A 15,167-nucleotide genomic window follows, 5' to 3' on the forward strand; every position below is an offset into this window, starting at 1 on the left:
CAGGTCCCTGGGAAAAGAATGTCCATTTTGCTGTTATGAATTTTAAAATCTTTTACTGTGATGCCCCTTTTTGGAAATAAACTGCTGTCTGCATGGTAAAAAAAAACACTTACTGAGAGGTTATAGTATAGCTCATCCATTGAAAGGATCCATTTCTTACAATACCTTACATGCCTTCAAATTGAAGGTTAAAATTTCCTGATTATCTTTCTGGCCTGTCCACCCAGAACCTATACATATAACTAGATTATAGTTCCAAATTGTTCTTCTAAATGTATTTGAAATATTTGCCACTGAAAGTTAAGAAAACAACAAACAATAATGAACTCAACAGTTTCATGAGTTTTGTTATTAATATTTCCATATCTTGTGTTAGATGTAGGAAGATGTGGTGTGAGTGCCAATGAGACAACTCTCCATCCAAATAACAATCCAAAAAAGCAAACCATTATAGGTCAATGTACGGCCTTCAACACGGAACCTTGGCTCACACCGAACAACAAGCTATAAAGGGCCCCAAAATTACTACTGTAAAACCATTCAAACGGGAAAACCAACAGTCTAATCTATATAAAAAAAACGAGAAACGAGAAACACGTATAAATTACATAAACAAACGACAACTACTGTACATCAGATTCCTGACTAAGGACAGGTGCAAACATTTGCAGCGGGATTAAACATTTTAATGGTACCAAACCTTCTCCCTTTTTCTGAAACAATAGCATAACATCACAACAAAGAAAAACATACAATAAAATATCAATTGGCAGGCTTAACTCCATCAAAAAACGTAAATTGATACACTATGAACAAATAAATTTGGTCTGCGATATCTGAATGTACATGCACAGTTAATAAAATATTAGGGATAAACATTCAAGGCCAAAAAGCAAACAAACAAGTCCAAACAAAGCCATGGCAAGACACCACTGCGAAATATTTAACTCTACGAAAATTATCACATTTGAAAAAAAAAAAAACCTGTTTTAATAATACAGGTAAATCTTGAAGTTTATACAAATGTAGTAAGTGAAAATTAGAAGATATTCCAAATAATCAAAGCTGGTATATAGACAAGTTCCATATAAATATAAAATAACAAAAAAGCATTAAAAACAGTATCAACAGGTCGAATTAACAAGAAAATACGATTTGAGAGTACTCGCAGTTACTGACAGCTAGTTAAAAGCCAAAAACAATTAATAATAAAAAATCATGCATCAGAGACTAAAATCAACTAAAACACATCCCAGGGATTTAGTATTTTAACATCATGAACAGTCAGAGAAGACATGACTTGTGCAATGCCAAAAATAAATGTATCGACAGGTAGTAGGATAGTGAGGAGCGACTTCTATAGAGATAAAAATTAACGTGTCTGTGTCTCTATACATCCCGCCTCAAAAGAAGATACAATTTAGTTATGTTTTAATTTGCTAATGACAAAATCGATATTAGTGCCAATGTAAACTATATTCAGAGATCTAATTACAATATTGATACGATAACCCTTACTTATAAGTTTGTTTAAAGGTTCGATAAGTTTACACAGATCACATAGTGATTTCCTCGCTTTAAGTACAATATTACAAAAAATTTAGGATGTGAAATACCATTTTTAATAAGTTTTTTACAGGTACAGCCAAATTTACTAATCAAATCTTTGTATCTATGAAAGAATTTAGTAAAAGTTTTAAGTAATTTATGGTATCGAAATCCCTGACATGTTACAATTTCCCAGTGATGCATTGATTACGTCCTTATAGAGATGTGCATTTGAATACTGCAGAGGTTTATTTAGGGGGCCTATTTAAGTTGAAGGAGCTACATATATGGTGCACAGACTTTTGACAAGTTGAAAAGTTGCCTTGATTACCCCTCTATTTTTCAAAATCCTTATCCAAAACTGTCTTGCACTCTATGATGTCTTTCGCTAGTGTATCTTATATTATATGATATCATATTTTATCAGTAATTAGAAAAATATTTCATATTAAAGGCAATTTGGCATTTAATAACTGTAGAAAAAACAACATTAAAGTGGTGTGTTAATATTGGCTTAGTCAGGTATGCTCAATCAAAAGTCATTAAATTAATATCTCTGCCTTTATCACAAGTTAATTGTACCTTGAATCAATCAATTTTCTTGATCCCTTGAAACCCAAAACAAGGTTTGGAATAGCAGGAAAATAAACAACTACCACATTTTATTCTGCACTGATAACTTGTAATTTCAGAAATGCTAAATGATTAAATAATTTTTAGGTGATGATGATAATTTCATGTATTTAGTTGATGTATAATCATTCTGGGTTCAAAGACCTGTATCCAATACTTCAGGACCCTTATGAAAAGATATTAGATGTTAAGTTGATTTTTATGCCGCACCTTATGCCCCACCTACGATAGTAGAGGGCATTATGTTTTCTGGTCTGTGCATCCGTTAGTTCTACTGTTCGTCCGTTCATCCCGCTTCAGGTTAAAGTTTTTGGTCAAGGTAGTTTTTGATGAAGTTGAAGTCCAATCAACTTAAAACTTAGTACACATGTGCCCTATGTTATGATCTTTCTAATTGTAAGGCCAAATCATAGTTTTGATCTCAATTTCACGGTCCACTGAACATAGAAAATGATAGTGCAAGTTATAGGTTAAAGTTTTTGGTGAAGGTAGTTTTTGATGAAGTTGAAGTCCAATCAACTTGAAACTTAGTATACATGATCCCTATGATATTATCTTTCTAATTTTTAAAAATGCTAAATTAGAATTTTTCCCCCAATTTCACTGTCCACTAAACATAGAAAATGACAGTGCAAGTGGGGCATTTGTGTACTATGGACACATTCTTGTTTATTATCTGAATGAACTTTTTTGTGCTTTAATATTTTTCAATATGTTGAATAAATACAGATTTTTGTCTAATTTTCTCAGTTTTCTCAGGTGAATAGTATAAATATGATTTATCATAAGGCGGTGATGAAACTATATCAGGGTGTCGGCTGCCAATCATCAAACTTAAACTAGATTCAAAGCTAAGATGATAGAAACTTGCATAATTTTTGGATGTTTTTTGTGGAGGTGCGTAAAAAAAATCAGTGATGAAGTGCATCAAATGTTGCATAACTACATTTGTAAACAGTGGTAAAAACCATACAAAAAAAATTGTTAGCAAGTTCAGCACAATAGCGTTATAACAAATGTTTATTTTTCTTATTTAATCCGGTTGCAAATAATAAAACCGGTCTTGGAAAAGTGGTATATGTGTGTGGAGGGATCTTTATGCCATATCCTATGATAAATTACCACATAGACCTTTTTTGCCAATCAAAAGCAATTTTTCCTGCTTAACATTAGTCTCTCCACCAATAATAAACTGAGTGCCATAATCACAGGCACTTGTCTCCAAATTTTTTTCCCCTATATATCTTAATATAACTGCCTGTGGCCATAATATATCCAAGAATGCTGAAAGTGGTTTTAAACACATAAAACACATACTTGTCAATTAATCAAACAAGTTCTAAATAATTTTAAATATTTTTTAAATACCTCAACACTTTGTGCATCTCAAATATCATTTTTTGTTGCCCAAATGTACTACCATGTTTGACTTTTATATTATTATTATATACATATTATATAAATATATACATGTATGTACCCCACTTGCCAAGCAACATGGCTTCAAATAGAACAAAGGGGTAAAATGCAAGTTTTAACTGTTTTCTAGAAAATCTGACATGACAAAAATGTCAAGATTATTTACTGGCTATTCTCATCAAAACTGTCACATGACTTGTAGGAGTCATACCTGCCAACTGTAACTTTTGTGGGGGTTTTCCCCCATGGAGGCAGCCAAATTGAAATTTTTAAAGAGCAATTATGTCCACAATTTTAACAAAACAATTAATTTTACAATGAATTGAGGCTTATAAAAGTATGAAGAAGCCAAAAAACAACATTACACTGTATTTGAAGGCCCCCTTGAAGGTTTTTTAGGAGTATGGCAGCCATCTTGCACGCAAAACTCCCATGTGCATTTTGAAAACTTGGCAGGTATGAGGAGTTATTTGAATTAAATGCAATTTTTTCAAATGTTTTTCATTTTTATCTATCATCTTGAAATCTTTAGAAAACGGGTAGGATCTTTAGAAAACGGGTAGGATCTTTGAATAGCAAAAATGATCAGAAAGCTGAGATCTACAAATTAATATAAGTCTGACTCCTTGTAAAATTAGTATCCTTTAATGAGGATTTTTACCAATTTTTTGGGTGTTGCTTACATGTATTATCTTAAAATTATAATAGAATGTTTGAAACACAAGCAAAAATGATAAACAAGACAAATCCCCAAAAATTAACATAGCAAAAATCTAAATCATAATATCTCAGTTACAAGTTAGTGTTCAATAAACAACTTTTTATAAACACCCTATTAAAAGATGAGTCTTGCTGCTTCAACTCCATGTTTAAACCATAAATACTTCTGATATGCAGGAATGAAGGAATTTTCTTTGAGCTTTTTTCATATGTGTTGACTGCTTTGGTGTACATTTATGATATTGAACTAAAAAACATAATTTTATTGCCATAAATCAGTTCATAGTTTTACTAATAAAACAAATGAGTTTTGCTCCCACACAATTTTCGTCAAACGTTTTTATCTAATTGGAATCTAAATATTAGGTTTGATGTTTTGCAACAAACATGCTTGCATGTCTGCATTAAATAATTAAATGAAACCAAAAGTGTGAAGTATAATTATTGGTTATTACTTTAATTACTTTTAAAGTTAGCAATTTTGTAACTTAAAGGTAGATTATTTACCTTTTGAATGCAAAAAGGTATTTATTGCTATCTTATTTAATAGATTTTCCACATTATTTTAGTTATATTGGAAAACTCAAAGTGCAAAGTGCGAAACAAATTTAAATTGACCACTGAAACAGAGACTTCATTATTTAGATAAAAAAAAAATGATCATCGGTTGTAAATAAAAATTAGATATTATAGATACTTCCTGGATCAATCATCTTTTTAATGCAAATATTTGTATTTTTTACATCAATGGTAATTAATTTCTCTCGAGAACTAAGGCAGAAATAGTGCACAAAAGAAGTTAATTATCTAAGTGGATTTGTTCAGAAAGGTATTGAATTGGTTGCAGTTTGATGCTAGGAAAAGGGATTACAGTTTTCCAATGTGTAGAGTCTCTCTATTTTGAAATTGGATTTAGATATGATTGTGAAAGCATGCACTGTGGTTAATTTCACCTGCTTATGCATGTTTCAGTGAATTATGGAATAAACATAGATGAGCACTATTTTCGATTAATTTTATTGAAAATCAGAGATCGTTGAAAATCTGCCAGATTTTTTGCCTTTTTTTGTAATAAATTAACATAAATTGATGAAAGTAATTAATTTTTGTTCTGTGTATCCTGCAATGGCACTTCTGCCATTTATTCAAAGAGATATATATCTACCAATATATAGTGAGCATTTTGATTTTTTGTGTATACAATTTTCACAGATGAATGAAATATTGGGGACGGATTACGAGAAGAAAATGGCAACTGTGAGTGTACTTAAACAGTATGCTGAGGACCGAGACATTGAAATGTTAGGACGGGCGTTAAAGGCTATTCTCAAAACTCCACAACAAAAGAAAATTATGAAACAAATAAGGTAAGAGAAATATTAATATGAATAAAATTAAGAATGGAAATAAGGAATGCGACAACAGCCCGACCATAGAGCAGACAACAGCATGTTGAACATGTTTTTATCTATTTTTATTACTGTGCTTATCCAGTGACCTTTGGGGTATCACAATAGCAATGGCCAAAACAGTTTACCAAATTGCAGTTAGATTTCTTCTCCAACTAACTGATCAACTGGTAAAATATTTTAGCAGATTGCTCAAGTGAAATGTTGTTAGTATGAAGTGAGTGCTGTAAAATCAAAAGTAATTCTTACCATCCAGATCCAGTTAGTTGATATCTTTGTCATTTTTTTCAAACACAAAAATGACTTACTATAGTATGAGTCACTGAATAAGAAGGTCTAATTTTGACATGGAAACTTCTATCATAAATAGATTTTATAAATAAATAGTTGAAAACATTGTTTTGTAAGTCTATAATTTATAGCTCTGTTTTCCAACAACAAGTTAGTGCATAATTGTAATTTGGATTTTTTTTCTAAAGCAATTACTTATCTGCTACCATTAAAGGGAAATGATTTACATTACTGAAAATCAGCAAAATGTTGTCACAATTTTTGTCTGACAAATATCAACTTTCCTCATTTAATTTGTTTGTAACATTACTTTTATGATTATTAAACTTTTATCCTCTGTTTTGAAAAGAAACAATGAAATTTTTTTTTAAGATGATTAAAATTTTGAAAAAAATTGTAGGCAAAATCAGAAGCCAGGTATCATTGATTAATTTTTTAGTGTACAATAACTCAATAAAAATTATTTCCCTTTAATGCCAGCAGATCAGTAATTTGTATAGAAAATATTATACGAATCATAATTACACAATAACTTTGTCTTAAAAGACAGAGCTATAAAATATACATCTACAAAACAATGGTTTGAACTATTTATTTATAAAATCTATTTATGATAGAAGTTTCCATGTCAAAATTAGACCTTCTTATTCAGTGACTCATACTATAGTAAATAATTTTTGTGTTTGAAACAAATGACAAAGATATCAAAGTTCTAACTGCATGGATCTGGATGATAAGTATAACTTTTGATTTCACAGCACTCACTTCATACTAACAACATTTCACTTGAGCAATCTGCCAAAACATTTTACCAGTTGATCAGTTAGTTGGAGAAGAAATCTAACTGCAATTTGGTAAACTGTTTTGGCCATTGCTATTGTGATACCCCAAAGGTCACTGGATAAGCACTGTAATATTTAGCTTGTATGCTCTACATAGAACAGTATGAAGTTGTTGTTTTTTTTTTTTCATGACATATTTCAAAGATAATAATCATGTTATCTATGGATTAACAAAACTCAATAAAAACAATTTTTTTTGAACTTTTATAAAAAAAAAAAAAAATGCTAATTTTTTATGCAGATCAGACAAAACATGTGAAAATTCTAATGTGGTTATTCCCCCTAACATATTTTTAGCATACAGTTTCCTGTCAAAAACCTGGTTGTATAATGATGTTAAAAAATCTTGTAGATCCTTAAATTTAATATGAGGAAAAGTGTTGTTGAAGAAAGTATTTTTTGCTGTTGGGGGATTGTTTCTGTGTTGTCTCGTTGAATCCTCAACTTTCAATATTACAAACCTGAATCTCTGATAAATTCAAAATATCGACACAATTTTAGTTTTTGGCTGAACTAATATTATCAGTTTGAAAAAAGGATCATTGTAGCAATTGTCTGATGACTGAATTTTAAAAGAATTGTATTTTGAGGTCAAATCGTGTGCTAACATTAACATGACTAATGTCTTATTCATTGCAATTGTCATACAAGCTAGCGAAGTGAAACTAAACCCAATTGCTGCCATTTTGATACATGTAGTACCAAAAAGTACCCAGTTTGATGCATTTCTGATGAAAAGTAGATTTATGGATTTGATTTGGTAATGGTGAACCACAAATTTAAATGTTTAGCATAGTACAAATTTTTCTATCAGCTTGAGAGCAGACTTTGGCAAAACCACAAAATCATTTATCCAGGAAAATTCTATTTTTCCTCAATCTGCCAAAAATTTGGGTGAAGGAAAATTAATAAATCCAGTCAGTCAAATCAAACAGAACAGCCAAAAAAACTCTTTTTTATTTACAATTTGCTATATTTACCAAATATGATTATATTTTCTTCTCCATGACAAAATGAAGGCTATATTTTGTTTTGAAGAAGAATAATAGGACTTTTAGTTCAAGTTGGGGGTTCTACACAATTGAACCGTTTAGAAAATCAACAGTATCTATGTTCCTGTAGACTTAACATTTATGATCCCCTTTTTCCCCAACATCAAATTCAGGCATGAGTGGGGCAGGACCTTTTTCATGTCGTCAGGATCGGGTGTTTATAAGCTCTGGATTTCAGGATTTATCCTATCGGGTCCGGGAATTCTTTTTTCGAAATTTCGGGATGTTAAATAACTTAAATTTCTTTAAATTCGGGACTTCAGGATTTCATGTTTTTAAGCAAGGTATTTTACCTCCCCTCAGGCATTGATCTAGGTTTGATATTGGGAGGAAGCTCCTGAAAATTATGGACTAGAGGATTTTATTTTCCTATTTTGACACAAAATTGACTAAATTTTTCTTCATTTAGGGGAAACATGACCTGGTTGTGTCCCCATCTGAATTCTGCACCTGAAATCAATATTTAATCATATTCTCTTACTGGGGAATAATAAATTGCTACAAAAACCCTGATAATCCTTGTCTACGACATATAACAACACTGTTTCAGATTCAAAGACTAAATACATGGGCTCCCCTATGCGAAAACTGAATTATGTAATTAAGGATTACAGTCTGTAAATATCTAGCACTAGGGAACATTGTGATGACTGAGGAACTCTGTTACTGTTCTGTCAGAAATGTATTTGTAATGTACATTTGATGAAGTAATTAACAAGATGAGTTTTCATTCATTAGAAGCTCAAATCGTCCTCTTTATTGAAGCATTTATTTCTAACATATTGACGTTGTAAATTATACCAGCAATGTTTGCTTTGAAGAATATTTAAGAAATGTCATTATTACAGAATTTCTACTACTTGGTTTTAAGCTTATTCTCAAGACATATTTTTATATTACAGTACAAATATTTTATAACTAAGGATATTTTTTACTCTTTATCTAATATTTCTCTCAAAATATTATAATTTTAGTATGTTTCTTGTGTATATTTCGGAGTTTAGAATGACCTCCATTATCACTGAACTAGTATACATTTTTGTTTAGGGGCCAGCTGAAGTACGCCTTCTGGTGAGGGAGTTTCTTTCTGTATTGAAGACCCATTGTGGCCTTCGGCTGTTGTTTTGCTCTTTGGTCAGGTTGTTGTCTCTTTGACATATTCCCCATTTCCATCCTCAATTTTATTTAGACATATTTTTTATGACATCTGGTAAACCAATCTGTTTCTATAAACAAGAGGTCCCTCACTGATTAAACTGCTCAGATGCAATATAATAAAAGACCATATAGTAGTTCAAACAAAAATTCCTCACAGCAGTATTAAGTTCATTGGCTGCCACATTACTCATATTTGTGAACCCTTTCCTCCATGGATTGTTTTTTTAAATACTTGATTTGCATAAGATTTTTTAATTTAAAAAAATCATCAGGTTTAAAGTATTAAATGCATTGTGAAAACAAATATTTCATCAATGAAATTCCAGTCAGATATTTTCATGAATATCTTTTTTAAAATTAGATACAAATTTTATTAAGTCTGATACAGATTTTTTCATAGGCAAGATGTTTCAACTGAGGCACTACACAGGCGTCAAAAGATGTCATTATGGAGTAAAGGAGGTGGCGTCAAAAGGCGTCATTATGGAGGAAAGGGTTAAATGATAATAATAAGTACTACTCCACGTTATTATGGCCCTGCTGCCCTGTCACCTTGGGTCTGGGTCATATAGTGCTACCTCCATCCTTCATTTGGTCAATCGGTTGTTCTGACATTCCATTGTTCTGTCATTTGATCACACTGCAACAAAAAGATCTATTCTCTCATTTAACCAAATCATCAGTATTCAGTCTAAATAGACTATGATTGCCATAAACTGTCATATTCAGGTTCACCAATTTGGTTCAAGTTTTCATGTTATTAAAATGTTTATTCAAATTACAAAAATTTTACAAGACCAATTAGAAATTCATGGACCCATTATGTATAGCCATTTCATTGATATTTTAGACAAGAGACCAATAATTTTACCATTAAGTTGACTTAAAGACTTATTCTAAGGTTTAGAATCCAGATTTTACAGTTTATACTGAGCAAGGAAATGTGACTGTGCACAAGCACTGTCCAAATTTTAATATATGAGTTCTAAGTTTTTGCTTTATTCAATTTCATCTGCAAAGGTAGCATTACAACTTATTTAAGTCAAGAAAAATTCAGTTCACACATAAACATACCATATTCATTTTATGATATACTGGCATAAAACAATTAATTTCTTGTATTCATGATTTTGCACTGGCCATTAAAGATGAATGAAATTTCTGGTTCTAATAAACAATCTCCCCCTTTTTTACATTAAAAGTTTTGTATAAAACAATATCAGAAAGCATGAAATCACTCACATTTTTTTTAATTAGAAAAAATAATGTTTTGGCAACTCTTTGCATTAATGCAATTTAGCTAGAAACAATTCTGCAGTAAACCTCAAAACAGCATATTGTAATGTCATCATGACATATAAACAAGTGTAATTTGGCCTTAACCTAATGTTCTTTTATTTTATGTTCATTATCATTACTAAAATGATACCTTGAAGTGTATAATCTTTTATTGTAAATAATGATTGACTGATTGGTGATTGCTTAATGCCACATCATCACAAAAAGGCTATATCGCAGCAATAGTGTAAATAATGCATTCCTGTCTTTGTGTGCTATAGCCTTTCACAAATATATATGTCCTTTGGTCATGATCATATATCAGGTTCATGTCAATATTTTGTTTTCTTGATTAAAAACTGTTCAATTAAGATAGATATTTTATTTATTTTTAGACCTTTCATCCCACCTAGACAAAGACACAGATTTGACGATTTTATCAAAGAGAATGAAGTACTTCATAACAGTAACGAAGACGATGCATCGCCAGGAAGTCAGAAAAATAGTGTAAAAATGTTAGTACTTTTTGTGGTCTTGCCTACCAAAAATGCCACAAAATGTTAGTACTTTTTGTGGTCTTGCCTACCACAAATGCCACAAAATGTTAGTACTTTAATTTTGTCTTGCGAACAAAAATTCCACCATATGGTACAGGTAGTACTTTTTGTGGTCTTGCCTACCACAAATACCACAAAATGTTAGTACTTTTTGTCTTGCCTACCACAAATGCCACAAAATGTAAAACATAAGGGTTTAAGTGGTGTTTGTCCTTCATGTAAAGCTCCATATTTCAGGCGGAAGAGTTAGTCTAATCTGAAACAAATTTTGAATATAGTAAAAAGAAACTATGAACAATAACATGACTTATTCCAGTAACAAAAACAACATGAAAGGTCAGAAATAAAAATTAAACCAATCCAATATAAGTCAATATAAGTCTGTTCAAAAGTCCAACAGCTTTGAAGTAAATTTGAAAAACTGTTAAGAAACAATTTGAACAAAATAGATCAGTTAGCACAGATTCAATACACCTTATTGCAATTTGTCCACCTTTACTGGACATCACACAAGTTCCCGTAAAATTCTGACGTCATAATAGAAAATATCTGACACCACAATGGAAAAGTGATTGTTGTATGACATCAAAAGTTCAAGCCAGAATAGTTATAAGGTGTATATATTCTTGAGAAATGTCTTGCAACATATTACCATACAGAGTCTGAATTTTGGCAGTAGGTCATCAACAGTTTTAAAGTTATGCCCCTTGTTAACTTGAAAAAATTGCAAAGCTTGAGTGGAGTATTTGTGTCCTCAGACACACTTCTTTTAGTTTAAATGCTTTGAGTACTGCTTAGGTCAGTCTAACAAATAAAGTCACAATAAACAAATGGAGAAGTTGTGTTACTCACTAACCCAAAAATTCATGTACTGTAAGGTAACGGGCTACTTCAATAGTAATTAAGTCCCTATAAAATTAACAAATGAGGAGTTGTGTTACTCACTAACCCAAAAATTGAGGACAAAAAAACAACATAAAAATTGCAAATAAGCAATTTGAATTTGAGGTGTAAAAAAAGGGGGGGGATTATATAATAATTTTAATTGGTCATGGTTAATTTAAAATATTATGTTGTTATCAATAATTACTGGCTGCATTTAAACAGATTGAATATAACTTAAATTTAGGAAGTAAATAAATGAGTATGCCTTTAGATTCTTTTCATTTATTTTTTATCTTATTTTTCAGATCAGCAATAGTACATAGAGAAGATGGAAGTTTTGGATTTGTATTAGCAGGAAATAATCCAGTATTTATAGAATCAGTAGAACCAGGTGGTCCTGCTGATAGGGCAGGGCTGTTAGCAGGAGATTGTATTGTCAATGTCAACAAAATAGATGTCAGGTGAATAAATGAAAAATAAGTAAATGGCTATATGCAGACGCTATAGGTTCAGCTATTTATCTTTGATAGGTTCTTTTATTATATAGATATTGAAAGCTGTCAAATATTTGGGTAATTTCAATTTTTGTAGATTTTGTTGGTTGAGGTAAACCAAGAACTTATATGTTCAACAACTACATGATCTACGTGATCTAAGAAATCCTTTTTAGCTAACCTGACTCAAAGGGACAAGAGAGTTATTCTCATCACGTGGCATCTATCGTCTGATGTCCGTTGTCCATTAACTTTTACAAAAATCTTCACTGAAACTACTGAGACAAATTTAACCAAACTTGGCCACAATCATAATTAGGGTATCTAGTTTAAAAATCTGTCAGATGGACCACCCCTGCCAACCAAGATGGCAGACATGGCTATGCAGTTTTTGGCGTACATCTCTGAAACCAAAGCGTTTAGAGCAAATCTGGCAAAAGGTAAAATTGTTCTATCCACCCTGAAATTTCAGACAAATCAGGCAATTTTGAGAAAAATTTGCAGTTTTTGATTATTATCTTCAATTTTATTATAGATAGAGATAAACTGTTAACAGCAATAATGTACAGCATCTACAAATAAGTCAACATGGCCAAAATGGTCAATTGACTCCTAAAGGAACTATTGCCAATTAGAGTCAACTTTTAACAATTTAGTATTAATTTTGTAAATTTTTGTAAATTTGTACAAAATATTTTCCTCTAAAAATACTGGGCCAAGTTCATTATAGATAGATATAAATATAAACAGCAAGACGGTTTAGTTAGGTAAGATCTACAAACACATAACAATTCTATTTTAGTCTATAATGTGTGTCCTTTGTTTAATAGCACGTTGACCAAGGTGAACGACATAGGCTTTAAGAGCCTCTAGTTTAACTTTCTAATATTTGAAATTAAGTTTTAATAATTCTTAAAATTCCTTATCATACACCATGTACTGTGGACTTGCCAGTATTCATGGAAAGGAACAATTGTTTTTCAATAGATCTTTGATTGCATGAGTTTGCCAAAGTCTACAGGCAAATATGATAAGCATATAGATATAAGAAAAGACAGAATTTTGGTCCTTTTTACTCATTCCTTTTCCCAGTAGTTGAGCACAGATTTTTTTGTATCCTATTGCAATATTATTTCCATGTAAGAATAAGATTTTATCATATAAAAAAGATGTGATATGATTGCCAATGAGACAACTCTCCACAAGAGACCAAAATGGCACAAAAATCAACAACTATTGGTCACCATATGGCCTTCAACAATGAGCAAAGCCCATACCGCATAGCCAGCTATAAAAGGCCTCGAAATGACAATGTAAAACAATTCAAATGAGAAAATTATGTTTACTACCACTGAGTGTCAGATTCTTTTTTCAGAAGGGTAGTTATTTCAACAAAATTCTTTTTTTTATCACATGCTTTTTGTAAGGACAAATGACAGTCTAAGTAAGCACCTGGAAACTTTTTCTTTCGAAATGCTGAAGTAATTTAGATAAAAAAAATGCCAAAAGCGTGTCATGATTAATTGAAAGCATGTGTGACAATGAGGCATCTTTCAAGGTACTTATTAAATGTTCATACTTTAATGCCAATATGGGTGCCAAATGGGTACTTAATTTTATATCTATGTCTATAGGAAATATATATATAAATCTTTCTTGTAAACCACTTGATCAATTTCTTTTATTACAATTATGTTAGTGAGTGTTATTACCATGATGACTTTTTACCATATCATAAGTGAACCAGACTGTAGTATTACAGCTGATGTCCTAATGCTAGTAAGTTACAGGTTTGGTTTGCTTGCTTGTTTTGTTTGTATTAAAGTTTGCTCAAGCACTGTAATTAAGATTGGCATCTTCAAACCATATAAGTAGGCAGTGCTTAACTTGTATATAGGTAAATTTGATTATTTGATAATGTCCAATAAAATTTAAATATGATTTATACAAGTGTAAGGGACAACATCAAAAGATCAATGTAAGATAAAAAACTTAATTCAATTAGTTTTTGGGCGGGAGGTTGAACTGCTGCAAGATGTGGTTATCCGACATTGATTTTTACATATATCTATATGGTCAATCAATTTTTCCCATATAAAGTTAAGAGGAGGGGGGGTGGGGGTCAGTGAAAAAACTATGTGAATTAAGTTTTTTATCCTTCATTGAACTTTTGATGTCATCCCTAACTCTGTCTTTTTACTTTGTTTTCAGATGTCAATCTTAATTACAATGCTTGAGCACACTTAAATACAAACAAAGCAAGCAAGCAACCCAAACCAACCTTAACTTGCTAGCATTAGGAAAACAACTGTAAGGAACTGACTGGGCGCCTTCTCTTTTGAAAACAAACGAAATTGAAATGTTTTGCAATTTCACTGATTTTGATTTGGTTACAAATGTTTTGACATACAAATGTTTTGACATGACAAAATGAACAATTAACCCGAAGTGTTGAAAATTAGTAAAAGAATTGTTGATATTTGGTTCATGGTATTGTTTTTTTACATAACAGCTCAATGAATCTTGTGGGATTTCAGTTTGGTGCTTAGATTTACTTTGCACCTTATAGGAAATTTTTAGAAATGTATTCAAAATCACAAATACTTCAAAGGGAAAGATGATTAAAAATTGATTTTGAAGCCAATGGTTTTGTAATGCAAATTTAATTTAGTTTGACGTTTTGTACTCCCTTAAGGCTGTTTAATTGTTATTTGTTTATGTAAAACTATATTTGCATAGCATTCCATTCTGATTTCATTTATTTTGGTTCTTTGTTTTATTTTTTGATCAAATTCTTTGAATGGTACTAAAAAATCATTAGAAAGTGATAACATAATCAAAATGCATTTTAATAGATCTTAAAATGATTTGGCATTTTCGA

At 31.1% G+C, this 15,167-nt stretch overlaps 1 protein-coding gene across 1 annotated transcript in view; it reads left to right on the forward strand.

Annotated features, from left to right (window-relative positions):
• LOC143045081 (delphilin-like) overlaps positions 1–15,167 on the forward strand; it is a 61,392-nt gene that overhangs the window by 6,127 nt on the left and 40,098 nt on the right. The window contains exons 3-5 of the mRNA XM_076217381.1: positions 5,533–5,687; positions 10,746–10,865; positions 12,098–12,253. Of these exons, the coding sequence (XP_076073496.1) occupies positions 5,533–5,687; positions 10,746–10,865; positions 12,098–12,253 (431 nt within the window). The remainder of the gene's footprint in view (positions 1–5,532; positions 5,688–10,745; positions 10,866–12,097; positions 12,254–15,167) is intronic.

Source organism: Mytilus galloprovincialis, chromosome 9, assembly GCF_965363235.1.
Source record: "Mytilus galloprovincialis chromosome 9, xbMytGall1.hap1.1, whole genome shotgun sequence".
Taxonomy (NCBI): domain Eukaryota; kingdom Metazoa; phylum Mollusca; class Bivalvia; order Mytilida; family Mytilidae; genus Mytilus; species Mytilus galloprovincialis.